At 35.0% G+C, this 14,685-nt stretch overlaps 1 protein-coding gene across 2 annotated transcripts in view; it reads left to right on the forward strand.

The window, feature by feature from the left end:
- The window catches only part of LOC136238086 (uncharacterized), a 124,345-nt gene extending 116,839 nt beyond the window's left edge, over positions 1-7,506 (forward strand). For both annotated transcript variants that reach the window (XM_066028416.1, XM_066028424.1), the window contains 2 exons: positions 4,067-4,192; positions 7,313-7,506. In XM_066028416.1, the coding sequence (XP_065884488.1) occupies positions 4,067-4,192; positions 7,313-7,392 (206 nt within the window). In that variant the 3' untranslated portion in view covers positions 7,393-7,506. The remainder of the gene's footprint in view (positions 1-4,066; positions 4,193-7,312) is intronic.
- The last annotated feature ends 7,179 nt before the right edge of the window (positions 7,507-14,685 follow it).

Genomic DNA, 14,685 nt, shown 5'->3' on the forward strand with positions numbered 1-14,685 from the left:
ATATGTCGTGTGTTAGTAAGCACATTATGATATTATCTACACTTCTCCAGAAGAATACTGGAATATCCACTGGTTTACATTTCAGTGGCTTCCTTCCTTGTGAATCTTGATTGGCTACTTCATTATAAACATGAACCATACTGAAAACGTGTACAAGAATACCATGAAATACACTATATAATAAATGTGTGCACTATGAAGTAGCTACTTTAAGGTACTTGGTATCGGTGCTTGTACTTGCAGATACTTCCCAGCTGAGTACATGACATTTGAAGTATCGGTATATAAGAAGTGGAATTGGTGCAGCCCTAACCATAGTACATACATGTATATACAATGCATGTATCATGCATGTGTCCTCTTTTGTGTCCCATTTATCTTTGCTGACAGTGGAAGGTGTCAATTTATGGTAGTGACATGTGTTGGCTTTCCTACATTTTTATAAGAATTTTTATTTGTGACTATATTGATTGCAAAGGTACTTCTTCTAGTGTAGTTCATTTGTAACACTTTGTAATGGGCTGAACATTGCTGAAAACAAATTATATAATATCATAATGGCTGCTTTTGTATGATAGTTGGGGCACATGTTCAGAAAGGTACACACGGGTTCACCAGTCATAATGTTATGGAAAAGTAAACAAATAAATACAAGGTAAAATTGATTCAAATAGGGATCAAAGACACAAAATTTAGTGAAAGAAGGCTAGGCATACATTAGGCAACCTTCCTTGTTTCACTACTTCTTATTTGTTTGATCCCTAGTATTCCTTGTATTTATAATATTAGCATCAACATCATTGCAGCCATTTCTTGACCACTATTTTTGATTTCACAATTTTTTCAGACAGGCCCTTGATGGCCACATCCTTTTTCACAGTTTTGTTTTTGTGTGGATATACTTGGCATACTGCATGCAAGCCAACTTTTTCTTGCCAAGTACTGTGTACAGCATGTCTGTACATATTATATGGGTGCTCAAGCACCCATGGCACCCCTACTTCCTACGCCCCTGAATAATAATTTTTGTTTTACAAAAAGGTTAATAAACATCCTCACAAAAAATTGGAATTTTCAACTAGAGTAGGGATCATAGCACATCAATAAAAGTAGTGAAACAAGCTGGAGTAGTACATGATATTAAATCACTGTAAAACAATAAGAAGTGTTATATGATATCCCTACTGTACATTTCTGTTATGGTGTCTTGAGGTCACTAGGGATATAACACTTCTTATTGTTTTACTTTGATTTAGTATTGTGCACTACTCCAGCTTGTTTCACCACTTTTAGGGATGTAGCATGTTTTATAGTTTTTATGTGATCTACTCCAGCTTACTTCAATACTTTTATCAATGTGCTATGGTCCCTACTCTAGCTGAAAATTTGTGTACAAATATAAACCTAGTAAATTATTTGTAAAAAGGTAGGAATTATAAAATTTAAGTTCTGGCATCTAAGCAAAGCAATGGTGTTGTATAATTATTTACTCCTTTTCTAACTTGTCAGTGATTCAATCTGCTGAAAACATTATGATTCTATGCACTGTGGTGCCACAGCTTCACTATGGTGCCACAGCTTCACTGTAGCAAATGCTTGCAGTGAATTCTTGCATGGAAAATTAGTGCTAGCATTTAATTACGTATGACTTCTTAAAATAGTTCCTTAGATTACGAGTTACCATATTTAAATCTGAAAATGGAGATGTTCCCACCCAAAATGAATAATGCCAATTTGTTTTCATATCAAAGTGATGATAGTTTGGAGTTGACCTGTATACAGACCTTCGCAAAGTGGCCAATACTCAATATGACTAGCTGTTTGAGTACTTGATTTCAGTAGGTAAGGCTGAATAATCATTGCTCGAATTTATTGGGATAGTCTACACTAAAACTATGACGAAGGAATCAAGTAAACACCACTCAGCATGTTGTGGTAGAGTTACTAACTGGTTACAGGAAATGGTGCCTCTACTGTGTCACAGTCTGAGTGGATGAACTGGTGTCATGACGATTTTGTGATGACAGAGTGGTCAAGGCACATTTCAGCACAAGTACCAGTCAGTACAAGAAATCTATTGGTTCAGTAGTGTTGTTCATTATAAGTTGAAGAATCTATGGTTGAAGCATCCTTATGTGTGGGTTGTATGGCACGTGATACTGAAGTCTCACAATCAATACATGCATCATAGCTATTGGAGTGATTGTAGGCTAAAATCACTGATACGATATTCTATGTATACAGATAGAGTTAACAACTGTATCTACCCATACCATGCACTTGAAAACAGCAATTTGATGAATGTGCAACGATTTTCGTTTGGGTTCCCTGGGCTAGTGGTGAAGCACCTCGTACAGGCTCTGCTTCTGTGCAAACCCTCCAGTGCCCAACTGGTAGACTTGATAATAATAATAATAATAATAATAGAACCCCCACAGGTTGTTCAGTCGACTAGGTGTAGTAGGGCACCCATAAATTAAACATCTTCCTACACCCCTGTTATTATGACTGGTGAACCCACATATACTGCATCAAAAGAGAGAAATGGCACTGTGCACTCCAGTTATCAATTATCGTCTGAAAAAGAAGTATTCATTGTGCTTTGTTGTCAATTACAGGTATGTTAAACGTGTTGCACAGCATTACGAATCAAGAACTGTTTGAAAAGCATCTTTGCAATCAAAGTAGCCACTATGAATAATATGAACAATACCATTACGAAGAGAAGCCATCATGCACTAGTAGCACTAACATAGAATTGCCACCTTTCGTTGTCAACAATGATGAATTGGACACCAAAGAGGACACGGTAAGTCCATGGAAAATGCATTGTGCATACTGTGGTATGCCAAAAGGCACATGCGTGTCTAGCTGAAGCAACGTAACACCAAACAGTGAAAAAATCAAGCCCATAGCCTTAGCCAATATCGAGTTATGCTTGTCTGAAGCCATCAGTCAATCACTAGAAACTTCCATTTACCATTATTTTGTTAAAAATTACATAGCAACTTGTTGAAAGCAATTTGGGTCAAACCTGAAGGCTTTTTAGGCCTAGTTTTACCCAACCAATACTGCCTCATTGTTGTCAGGGCAAAATTGAGGCTGGTTTTTGGTAGGGCTGAGCCTAATATGCTCAAAATTTTACCCATTATTCTTTCCAAAAATTTCTCCTATTATTCTTTTTTTATTCTTGTATCTAACCTATTATTCCATAATAATGCTCATTTAGTTTCTGTAGCTATAGTCGCTTAGTGCTCAAGATGCTGATACAAGAAGTAGAATTAATCAATAGCTAGCCATAAACGAAGCATTCAACTTTACACATAATTGTTATAGCCATTACGACAGGCTTAAAATGGCTATTGGGAGTAATAATTATAGAGTTTTCAATTATCAGTGTATTAAAGCTAGAGCTATTACTACATGCTAAGTTTAGTGGATAATGATATCAATATGTCTTTTGAAAGACTTGAAGAAATTCACTGGTATAAGATGTACAAGTTTCAGAATTGCAGATAATCCTGCAATTAAATCCCTGATGCTGTCTGCAGATTGTTAACATGAAACGATCTGACTGCTCTATTAGAGTATTTGAGCATTTATTATATAGAGTTTAGCGATCTTTTAGAGGCAGCCCCTTTCAGCCAGCACTCATATAATAATGCCAGCTATCTCGTATAATAACGCCAGCTATCTATCATTCTTAGTAGCTTAGTTTGTTCATCTAGCTAATCAAGAAGAGGTATGCCTCTTAATTCCACTGATTATTCCCGTGGATGTCTGATAATTCTAAAATTATTCCTGTAACCATCCTATTATTCTGGAATTATTCTCATGAAATTGGTGACCTATTATTCTCAAAATTATGCTGGCATTATGCTGGCATATTAGGTGTAGGCCTAGTTTTGGGTGTTTTTCATAGGCCACACCCAAACCATTGTGGTTCCTACTATACAGCACTATCATATTATTGTATGATATCCCTGAGATACAGTATTGCAAAATAGACTAGCACAAACAGTACTAGCTATGTATAAAGGAATTTACTGAGAGTGTTTTGGATTAGATTGGACATATTCTGAGTGGGAAAAGGACTTCCCTGATCCGATGAATACTGAATTGCAGCATGCTGATTGGATGTATGTTGAAGGTGCAAAATCCACTGAAAATCCATTATTTACAACTGCAGAAGGTAAATTTACAGGTACAACATACATGTGTATTGCTTCTTATCTACAGCCTATAGCATCAAAATGTGCCTTAATCTTTATCATAAAGATACACGTAGTTAACTTTTGAAGATCAAAATATTATTTTGTTTAGATTTTTACAATTTTTCATACAGTATATTACACACCCATGTGAGATACTATGCAATTTTCTCTTACTGAGTTTGTTTATAGTGATGCACCGATACCACTTTTTCACTACCGATCCGATACTGATACATTTGAGGCTGGAAATGGTCGATACCGATCCGATACTTTGCTCCGAAAGCATTTCTCACAAAAAAAGGGCTAGTGATTTAACTTGCTAAACTCATTTGCTAATCCCATCAACTGTAGTTTGCTGGTTTTGTGGCTATCAATTATGCAAAGGTAATAGTTTATGGCTTCAGTGATTCTTATTTCGTGGCTTACTTCAGTTTCCACTGTACTAATAATGCTAGTAGTTGGTTTCTTTTAAGGAATTCATGGCTTATACAGCTTTTGTTCAACTCGGGTGAATGCGCTATGTAAGATTCCATCTTGATAAGTAATTAAATGATGTCATTTAAAGTATTGGTTGGTATCGGGCATTTATAGCTTTACTGATACAAGTCCGATACCGCCAAAATAGGGCCAATACCGATACTAGTATCGGTATCGGTGCGTCACTATTGTTTAGCTGCTGTACAGTATGTGTGAACATGTGACTTGTACATACTGCAGATAAAATTAATGGAAACTTGCACTTCTTATGTCAATACAAGTGATGGATAGTAAAAGTAGAATCCCGTATACCTTTTTTGTACACAAATATGTTACCAGGCCTGTGAAAATAGGGCATGTGGGTATAAACTACACCCCGTCACTCTACAGGTCATATCTCAGTACTGGAACAGAATAATTATTTGCATTCTGTAACTTGCATCATAAAGTAAATTAAATGCTTACTAAGAGCTGAAAATGGCATCGCCATACAGTAGCATAATGGTAAAAAGGTTATGAGTGATGAAAGTTTGAAAAAATAGACAAAAAATCATGTGCCCTCTACCCTATTTTTGCAGGCCCAGTCACATATGTAGACTAGAGCTGGGAGATATACCAGTATTGTTAGTAATGTGTGATATTTAAGTCATACCGGTTTTGATACCGCCTGTTTTCCTTTTTTTAATACTGCCATACTGTCTGTGAACTATGGTCTCCCTGTGGGCTTCTTTCATCCCGTATTTAAAAGGTAACCAGACATGTGGCAATGTTTGTAGGCAGGTGCTGATGTAGTCAACTAACCAAACTATATGTAAACAAGTTTGTTTGTGGCAATTTGTACCTGAGGTTTGCTGAGCTACTGTGGGTATTCGGTGCTTTTGTTGTTGTAAATGGCAGTTACTTTATTACCAATGGCTTTTACATTAATACCGTGATATTTAGTAATAGCATTATACTTTTTATGGAAGGTATACCGTTTGCTATTTTTCAATACTGCCCAGCACTAATGTAGACTCCTATTAATGTACCCTGTGCTATGCACTATTTTTACTTTGAATTGTATGCAGCTCCTGTTTAACAAACACTATAATATTATGTATACAATGAACATCAATGTAAGCTGTGCATGTATAATTATGTACTGCAATTTTTGCTATGAGTAAACTGGAACACAATATATCAACATAATACAGTATAATTTTTTACTATGCGGTATGTTTGAAAACACCAGTTTGGTTATATATATTATTACTGTGAAGGACAGATTTCTGTATCATATTCATACAGTACGATAGTATCATACAGTACGATAGTATCATACAGTACGATAGTAACTGTATAGTAGGAACCACAAAGGAGTAGGCATGGCCCACAGAAAAATATCACCCAAAACAGCTTCAATTTTCCCTGATGATGATGAGGCAGTATTGGTTGGGTAAAACTAAGCCCAAAACAGCCTTCAGATCGACCCGAAATGCTTTCAATAAGTTGCTATGGAATTTTAAAAATAATTTATTTAACGGAATTTTCTACTGACTGGCTGACTGCTTGATTTCTTCAGACAAGCGTAACTTGATAACGGCTAAGGCTACAGGCTTAATTTTTTCACTGTTCGACGTCGCTTCGGCCCGACTGGTGCCTTTTGACATACTGTAGTACATACAATGCATTCTTTGGACTTACCAGTGTCCTCCTTTGTGTCCCATTCATCTTTGCTGACAGCGAAAAGTGTCAATTTGGTGGTAGCACGTGATGGCTTCCCTTCGTATCAAAAACCGTCCGTATTTTTTGTAGTGGCTATTTTGATTGCAGAGGTGCTTTTTGAACAGTTCTTGATTTGTACTGCTGTGTAACGGGTTGAACATAGCAGACAACGAAACGTACTGGACACTTCACTTTTCAGAGGATAATAATTATTATTAATATAACTGGGGCACGCGGCACCATTTCTTTTTTTTAGTATATGCGTGGATTGCAGAGGTGCTTTTCGGACAGTTCTTGGACGGGAATGCTGTGTAATGGGTTGAGCATAGCAGACAACGAAGCGTTATGGATACTTCACCTTTTGGACTATAATTGATATTGCTGGGGCGCATGGCTCCATTTCAGATGTGGTATGCGTGGGTTCACCAATCATAATGATTATTTACAAAAAAGTTAACAAACAAGTACACAGAAAAATTTGGAATTTTCAATTAGAGTAGGGACCATAGCACATCGATAAAAAGTACTGAAACAAATTGGAGTAGGCATGATATTAAGTCACATTAAAACAATAAGAAGTGTAATATCCCTACTATGCTCAAGATACCATAATAGAAATGCACAGTAGGGACATAACACTTCTTATTGTTTTACTGTGATTTAATATCATGCCTACTCCAACTTGTTTCAGTACTTTTTATCGATGTGCTATGGTCCCTACTCTAGTTGAAAATTTCTAAATTTTTCTGTGTACTTATAATATTAACTCTTGTCATCATTTATTGCACTTTTTTGCTTCTTACATAAGCATATATTTATTACCATTCTGATAACAAATTGTAAATGTGCAAGTGTGTAGTGTATTTGTATACAAATAATTGTTTATCTGACATGAATGTATGAATTACATTTTGTAGGTGGAGATGGTGATTTTAATAAAATACTAAAAATGCTGGAGAAAGCTAATGCCGATGATACTGTGGATACTCTCTTTTAGCTGTGTGTGTATTTAGTGCATTATAGGATAATTCTGTGTAACTGATTTATAATATTGTACCCCCTACATGTGTATTTACCTTAAATGTATTGTATTGTAAGTTATAAGTCACAAGATGAGGCATAGGTTACCATTACACTCCTCTTTGTGGGTATTCAAACACACAGTTGAAGTCAAGACTTAATATGCATGACCACTATGTTTTTGAGTAGTGTTAAATATCATCTATCGTAATTTTTTTTCATTGTAAAATAATTTTCGTATGCCAAAACTTGTACAAAAAGTTCTTTCTTGAAAATTATTACACAAGATCAAAAGTACTCTAATAGAGCAGTCATTCATGTAAATCATATGAATATATTTTTACATGATCTTTTTCTCATGAAATTTTTTTTGCACAATAATAAAATGAATTACAGTGAAATAAAGCAGTCAAATATAACAAATAAATTATGAAATAAACCCTTTTTAATATAAATATCAGATCAGCCAGCAACAAGAGAATAGAAGAGTAATTAAGTAAAACAAAAACATACTTGCAATAATCCAACATCTTTGGCCCATAATTATTTTAGAATATTGAACAAACATGTACATCATATTAAACAGGGTCCCTCTGATTTTGGTGACACTGCCATGCATCTGATCTGTACCATATTAAAAATGCATTTTCATCTCAAGATTAAAAAAAAAATTAAATTTGAAGAGTTCTTGATGATTCTTTAATTTCTTTGTTCTGTGTTACATTTTCTTTAATGCCTACATCAAATAAATAATTGTTATAGATCACTATGAATGTTCTATTAGAGTAGTTTTGGCCTCACTATCAGAGTATAGAGGTGTACCGATATGGGTTTTTGGCTCGGTTTTTGGCATGTACCGATATCCGATATTGATGCCACCAAAAGAAGCCGATAACCGATAGTCGATCCGATATTTGCATTATAGTTAAAAGTGTACATTTACCTACCCTACAACAACATGTGCATGTATTCATTGCTATACTCTGCCTGTGGTGGTATACAGTTTGGGTTTCTATTGTGCAATCCAGACAATTAGGCACCCACAAACATTTTTATGTATACTCCCATGAAGCCTTAAACGGATATTTCTGCATTACTCCGCATTCTAATGGCTTGTGAAAAAGCTGGTATAGCAGGTTTCCTTGGTTATCCTGTGACCTTTCTTTTTATTACAAGGTACTCTATAACTGCTTCATTTGTAAAGACTGTAATAAGCTTTGCAACAACAAACACTAGAATCACGTGTATTTATATGGCTTCTCGTAGCGTAGCGCTTGTTTCACAGTAAACAAAAGCCACTGGCACTAAAGAGCCACATGAACAACCAATGCACAATCCGTTTATATACAAACTATTGTTACTGTATAAATATCGGTAGCGATATCGGTAGCGATATCGGTCCTCCAGCTGTTCTGTACCGATACCGATATTGGTGGTAAAAACTAACGCCATATCGGTGGCCGATATTATAGCCGATCCGATTATCGGTACACCTCTATCAGAGTATTGCAATATCTCTAGATTCCTTCCATGCATACACTTATTCTTCTTACTTAGGACTGAATGAAATCAATTTTGTTGTTTGTGTTGGTTAGACTGCACTGCAATTGTTTTTGTCTTTTTCATTGTGTATATTTGTATGCTAATAGGTCATCAAAACTGTTACACTGAACAGTCACAGACATCCATAACAGAACAAAACAACACTGTGAGAAAGGTAGGATATACGATGGTATTTCCAGTGGCTTATTGAATACAAATAAGCTTTAATATAAACCCTGTATTATACTCATGTTATACTTTAGTATTATTATTAGGCATTCCAGTATCCGAGATTTTTAAATAAAAAAATTCTCCGTATATTCCCCAATAGAACCCTGGCACAAAACAACAACTCGCGTTTAACTTGGGATTGCTCCGTAGTCCGAGCTCCAATGAGGATGAAAATCGCTATGGGGTTTGTCAACACGCTGATCATCATGAAAATCTTAGTTTTGTCGTGCGCGTTACATATAAGTAAGTTTTGTGTTGTTTTGTAATCTTTTCAAGCCTTGTAATGTATGTAGAATACTTTAAAACTTTAAAAAACATAGGGTCGGGTGGAGGGTAGTCACTGGTGCTTACTTTAAAGTGCGTAGTTACTTCGCTCGGGTTAGCGATTGTCAGCTCCAGAGCAATTTTCTGGTGGCTGTGTCATCAGCTCAAAAATACAAACCACTTCAAAGTCAGCATAACAACGCCGTAATTGAAACCACAACTCCACCTTAGGTATTGTTGCATCATTGTGGCACCTCCACTTTAGTTGTTTACCTTTATAAGTTGTTAATTTGATGTTTTTACTTGCTTGAGATATGGCACTTACCTATGGGTATACACCATTGTATTGAGAAGTGTGCAGTAGGTGAAACATGTTTGCTCACCACAAAGCATACAAAGATTGTTGAGATCCGATAACATCTGAAGTTACTCTCATTACATGTACAAACTTGCAGCTAGAAGCAACTGCAGTTTCAAGACAGTCCAGATTGCTAGATGGCTTCCTGATTCAATTGTGCCATTTTTCCCTTTAAAATGTATGGGGAGCCCCGGAGAAAAAATGTACCTTTTTTCAGTTTTAAAGCACTGTGCATGCCAAAGTAGTTAATACCAACCCAACAAACTATATATTTCTGAGATCGGCAATCATTACTCTATCTATTGAGCATATAAAAAGTCCATTTTTCCAAAATTTAAAAATTGGGCTGGAATGCCTATTATTATTATTATAATAATTGCAGGACTCTGAAAGAGTATACATGCAATATAGTATGTAGTTAAGTTAAGTAGTTAATGAGCCTTATCCGCAATTACGTCACAACGCAAAAATGGCGAAAAGTGTGGGGGCTTTTTATACAGAGAGCCATTGGGAAGAAACCAAAAGCAGACCGTAGGACTACTCGAGAAGTACGAAAATGCGTGCCCCTACATAGTAAGATAGTTAATAAGCCTCACCAGAGTTTTCTCATGCTTTCTTCACGTGGAACATCTCGAAACGTTATCCCTTCCATACAAAGTATCCCACTTGGCCCCCACACTTTTCGCCATTTTTGCGTTATTTTCGCGTTGTGACGTAATTGCGGATAAGGCTTATTAAGTATAAAAAGAATTATAAATTATAATTTGTTTAAAAAATCAGTAGCAGATCTACGGAATGCCTCAAAGGAATCCAAATTAACAACTGAGTCAGGTGAACTATTCCACAATCTGACAGTAGCTGGGAAGAAACTGAATTTGTGTATATCAATTCTTGAAAAAGGTGTTTGATATCTTCTATTGTGCCCTCTAGTAACAGTGTCGATGAGAGATATCTCATAGGGTAGTTCTAGCGCGACAGAACCTTGCAATATCTTATAAAACATCATCAGTCTACTTACTTGTCTTCTAACCTCCAAGCTACACCATTTAAGCTCATTCAGGATAGTATAATGCATACTATACTATTACATATATGGTTTCAGTTTATTTACCACATTACCTGAAATAGCTTATATCTAGTATAACGCCCACACTATACCATCACATATATGGTTTCAGTATGTTTAACACATTAACTAAAGTCTTACATGAGATTGTTAGTATAATACAGGTTATATCAAGCTTTTTTGTATTCAATAAGCCACTGGAAATACCATCTTATATCCCTCTTTTTTTCACAGTGTAATAAGGAATAAAAAAAAATCAATAATGCCTATCCTGGATTTATAGCAATACAACTGTAATGTCACTTATGTCAGTACACCTTCAATAACTGTAAGTACTATAAAATTTTAGCTTGTGATCAAAAGCAACAACTTATACATTGTTGCCTGTGAAAAAAAGTAGACCAGCCACTGTCGAGAAAATTTTTAAAATCATCAAGTGTGGGTGCATTAACTATGTGATTGGATAAACTGTTCCAGTCATTGATGGCACGTAGAGCAGCTCATGTATTTTCGACCCCCATGAGTCTTCGGACGCGATATTTCCTAGAAGAGCAATGAGATCCGATCATTTATGGCACTATTATGAAGACCTATGACTATAACCTCTATGTATAAAATTTGAAAGGATTTGGCTATATCGTGTGGCTGCAGTGACCTTCGAAAGCCACTGTCCAAAAAAATGGATGCTCGGACAAAGTAACGTTCGTTCGGACTCCTCCATCTCTACCCTTTCCATGCAACTTATATGCTATTGTGTGGTAGTGATTGGTAGAGCTATCCTTGAGCTATCCCGTGATATAAGCAGATTAGATTTTTATCAGCTACAGTTGCAGCTATCGCCTTTTTCCCAGACGTGGTAACTTGACGAATCGTCGGACACAAAATTGCAATTATAATTCCGGACACAGCAAGTTATTTCGATTATTTTGGCATTTTTTGAGTTTAAGTATAGTACTAACTAAGAAACATTTGAAAACAGCTACTTAGGCACCTGTGTAGAGTGATTTTTTATCAATTCGAGATGGAAATAGTAGCTACCTCATATAGCTACAATACATCAGGTCTAGAATTATGGGGTGCCGTTTGTACCGAAATTGTGCAAAAATGCCTTATTTATAAACTATAACCATACTTTATAAATCAATGCACTACTTTATAAATCATGGACATATACTTTATAAATCATATGCATGATTTATAAACCATATACCTGATTTATAAACCATATACCTGATTTGTAAATCATTGACGTACTTTATAAGCTATAACATTGATTTATATAAATTATACATGTGATTTGTAAACTCTAACACTTATTTGTAAAGTATAAACACTGATTAATAAATTATAATATTAATTTATATATCAATGCACTACTTTATAAATCATGTGTATAGCTTATAAATCATACACATGATTTATAAATCAATAACATACTTTATGAACCGTACATGCATAATTTATAAATCATCATTATGATTTATAAATTGCACACGTCAGATTAATAAATCATAAGTATAGTTTACAAACCATCATCATGAGCGACTTAGTTTGGTTATTGTTGTATTTTATAAATCAATGTCGTACTTTATAAATTCAAAACATACTTTACAAATCACATGTACAATTTACTTTTGCAAACTTGCACTGTGATATATAAATGAATAGTGTAATTTAGTAGCCATACATTGTTGTTTAGTATCGATAGTCAGAATTCATATCAATATTACTTAGATGTGCATCAAATGGAAAGCATTTGTGGCATGTGATCCAGCTAGCACAGGATTTAGTACAAGCTTTGGCAGCTATTGTGAGCACTTGCACTAATGAGAGCAACCCGGCAAAGTGGAGTATCACCATTACCAATGCCCCTGTCATCATTTTGGGTAACTCCCCTGCCAGTAATTCCAATAATTATGCCACTCTTGCTGGCTACTCTAACACGGTATAGGATTTGGGCTCAAGCCAGCCAGTGACAATAGTGGCATAATTGGTGGAACCACTGGCAAAGGCATTGGTAATGGTGATACTCCACTTTGCCGGGTTGCTCTCATTAGTGCAAGTGCTCACAATAGCTGCCAAAGCTTGTACTAAATCCTGTGCTAGCTGGATCACATGTCACAAATGCTTTCCATTTGATGCATATCTAAGTAATATTGATATGAATTCTGACTATCGATACTAGACAACAATGTTTGGCTACTAAATTACACTATTCATTTATATATCATAGTGCTAGTTTACAAAAGTATATTGTACATGTGATTTGTAAAGCATGTTTTGAATTTATAAAGTACGACAATGATTTATAAAATACAACAATAACCAAACTAAGTCGCTCATGATGATGGTTTGTAAACTATACTTATGATTTATTAATCTGGCGTGTGCAATTTATAAATCATAATGATGATTTATAAATTATGCATGTACGTTTCATAAAGTATGTTATTGATTTATAAATCATGTGTATGATTTATAAACTATACACATGATTTATAAACTATACACATGATTTATAAAGTAGTGCATTGATATATAAATTAATATTATAATTTATAAATCAGTGTTTATACTTTACAAATAAGTGTTAGAGTTTACAAATCACATGTATAATTTATATAAATCAATGTTATAGTTTATAAAGTAAGTCAATGATTTATAAATCAGGTATATGGTTTATAAATCATGCATATGATTTATAAAGTATATGTCCATGGTTTATAAAGTAGTGCGTTGATTTATAAAGTATGGTTATAGTTTATAAATAAGGCATTTTTGCACAATTTTGGTACAAACGGCACCCCATATAGAATAGCTACATAAAATTGCTCAAACTTAATAATTTTATATATTTGAACTTACTTGAGACAAAGGAGGTAAGAAATAAACCACAACAATACACAGGAGGTCGCCACTGCTTTATAGCCTTAGTGACTGTTCTATTAGAGTATATTAAATGCTATATTAATTAAACTTCATAATTTGCATCCAAAGTATAATTTTATGCATATGCAGACTATCTAAGGGTGCATTAGTGCGAAAACCAGTTTAAAAACTGCGTTAAATTAATATACTCTAATAGAACAGTCACTAAGGCGATAAAGCAGTGGCGACCTCCTGTGCATTGTTGTGGTTTATTTCTTACCTCCTTTGTCTCAAGTAAGTTCAAATGTATAACTTATTTTAAGTTTGAGCAATTTTATGTAGCTATCCTAGACCTAATGTATTGTAGCTATATGAGGTAGCTACTATTTCCATCTCGAATTGATTAAAAAATCACTCTACACAGGTGCCTAAATAGCTGTTTTCAAATGTTTCTTAGTTTGTACTATACTTAAACTCAAAAAATGCCTAAATAATCGAAATAACTTGCTGTGTCCGGAATTATAATTGCAATTTTGTGTCCGACGATTCGTCAAGTTACCACGTCTGGGAAAAAGGCGATAGCTTCAACTGTAGCTGATAAAAATCTAATCTGCTTATATCACGGGATAGCTCAAGGATAGCTCTACCAATCACTACCACACAATAGTATATAAGTTGCATGGGAAGGGTAGAGATGGAGGAGTCCGAACGAACGTTACTTTGTCCGAGCATCCATTTTTTTGGACAGTGGATTTCGAAGATCACTGCAGCCACACGATATAACCAAATCCTTTCAAATTTTATACATGGAGGTTATAGTCATAGGTCTTCATAATAGTACCATAAATGATCGGATCTCATTGCTCTTCTAGGAAATATCGCGTCCGAAAACTCATGGGGGTCGAAAATACATGAGCTGCTCTACAGTGAAAGAAGTACAT

Source organism: Dysidea avara, chromosome 1 (genome assembly GCF_963678975.1).
Source record: "Dysidea avara chromosome 1, odDysAvar1.4, whole genome shotgun sequence".
Taxonomy (NCBI): domain Eukaryota; kingdom Metazoa; phylum Porifera; class Demospongiae; order Dictyoceratida; family Dysideidae; genus Dysidea; species Dysidea avara.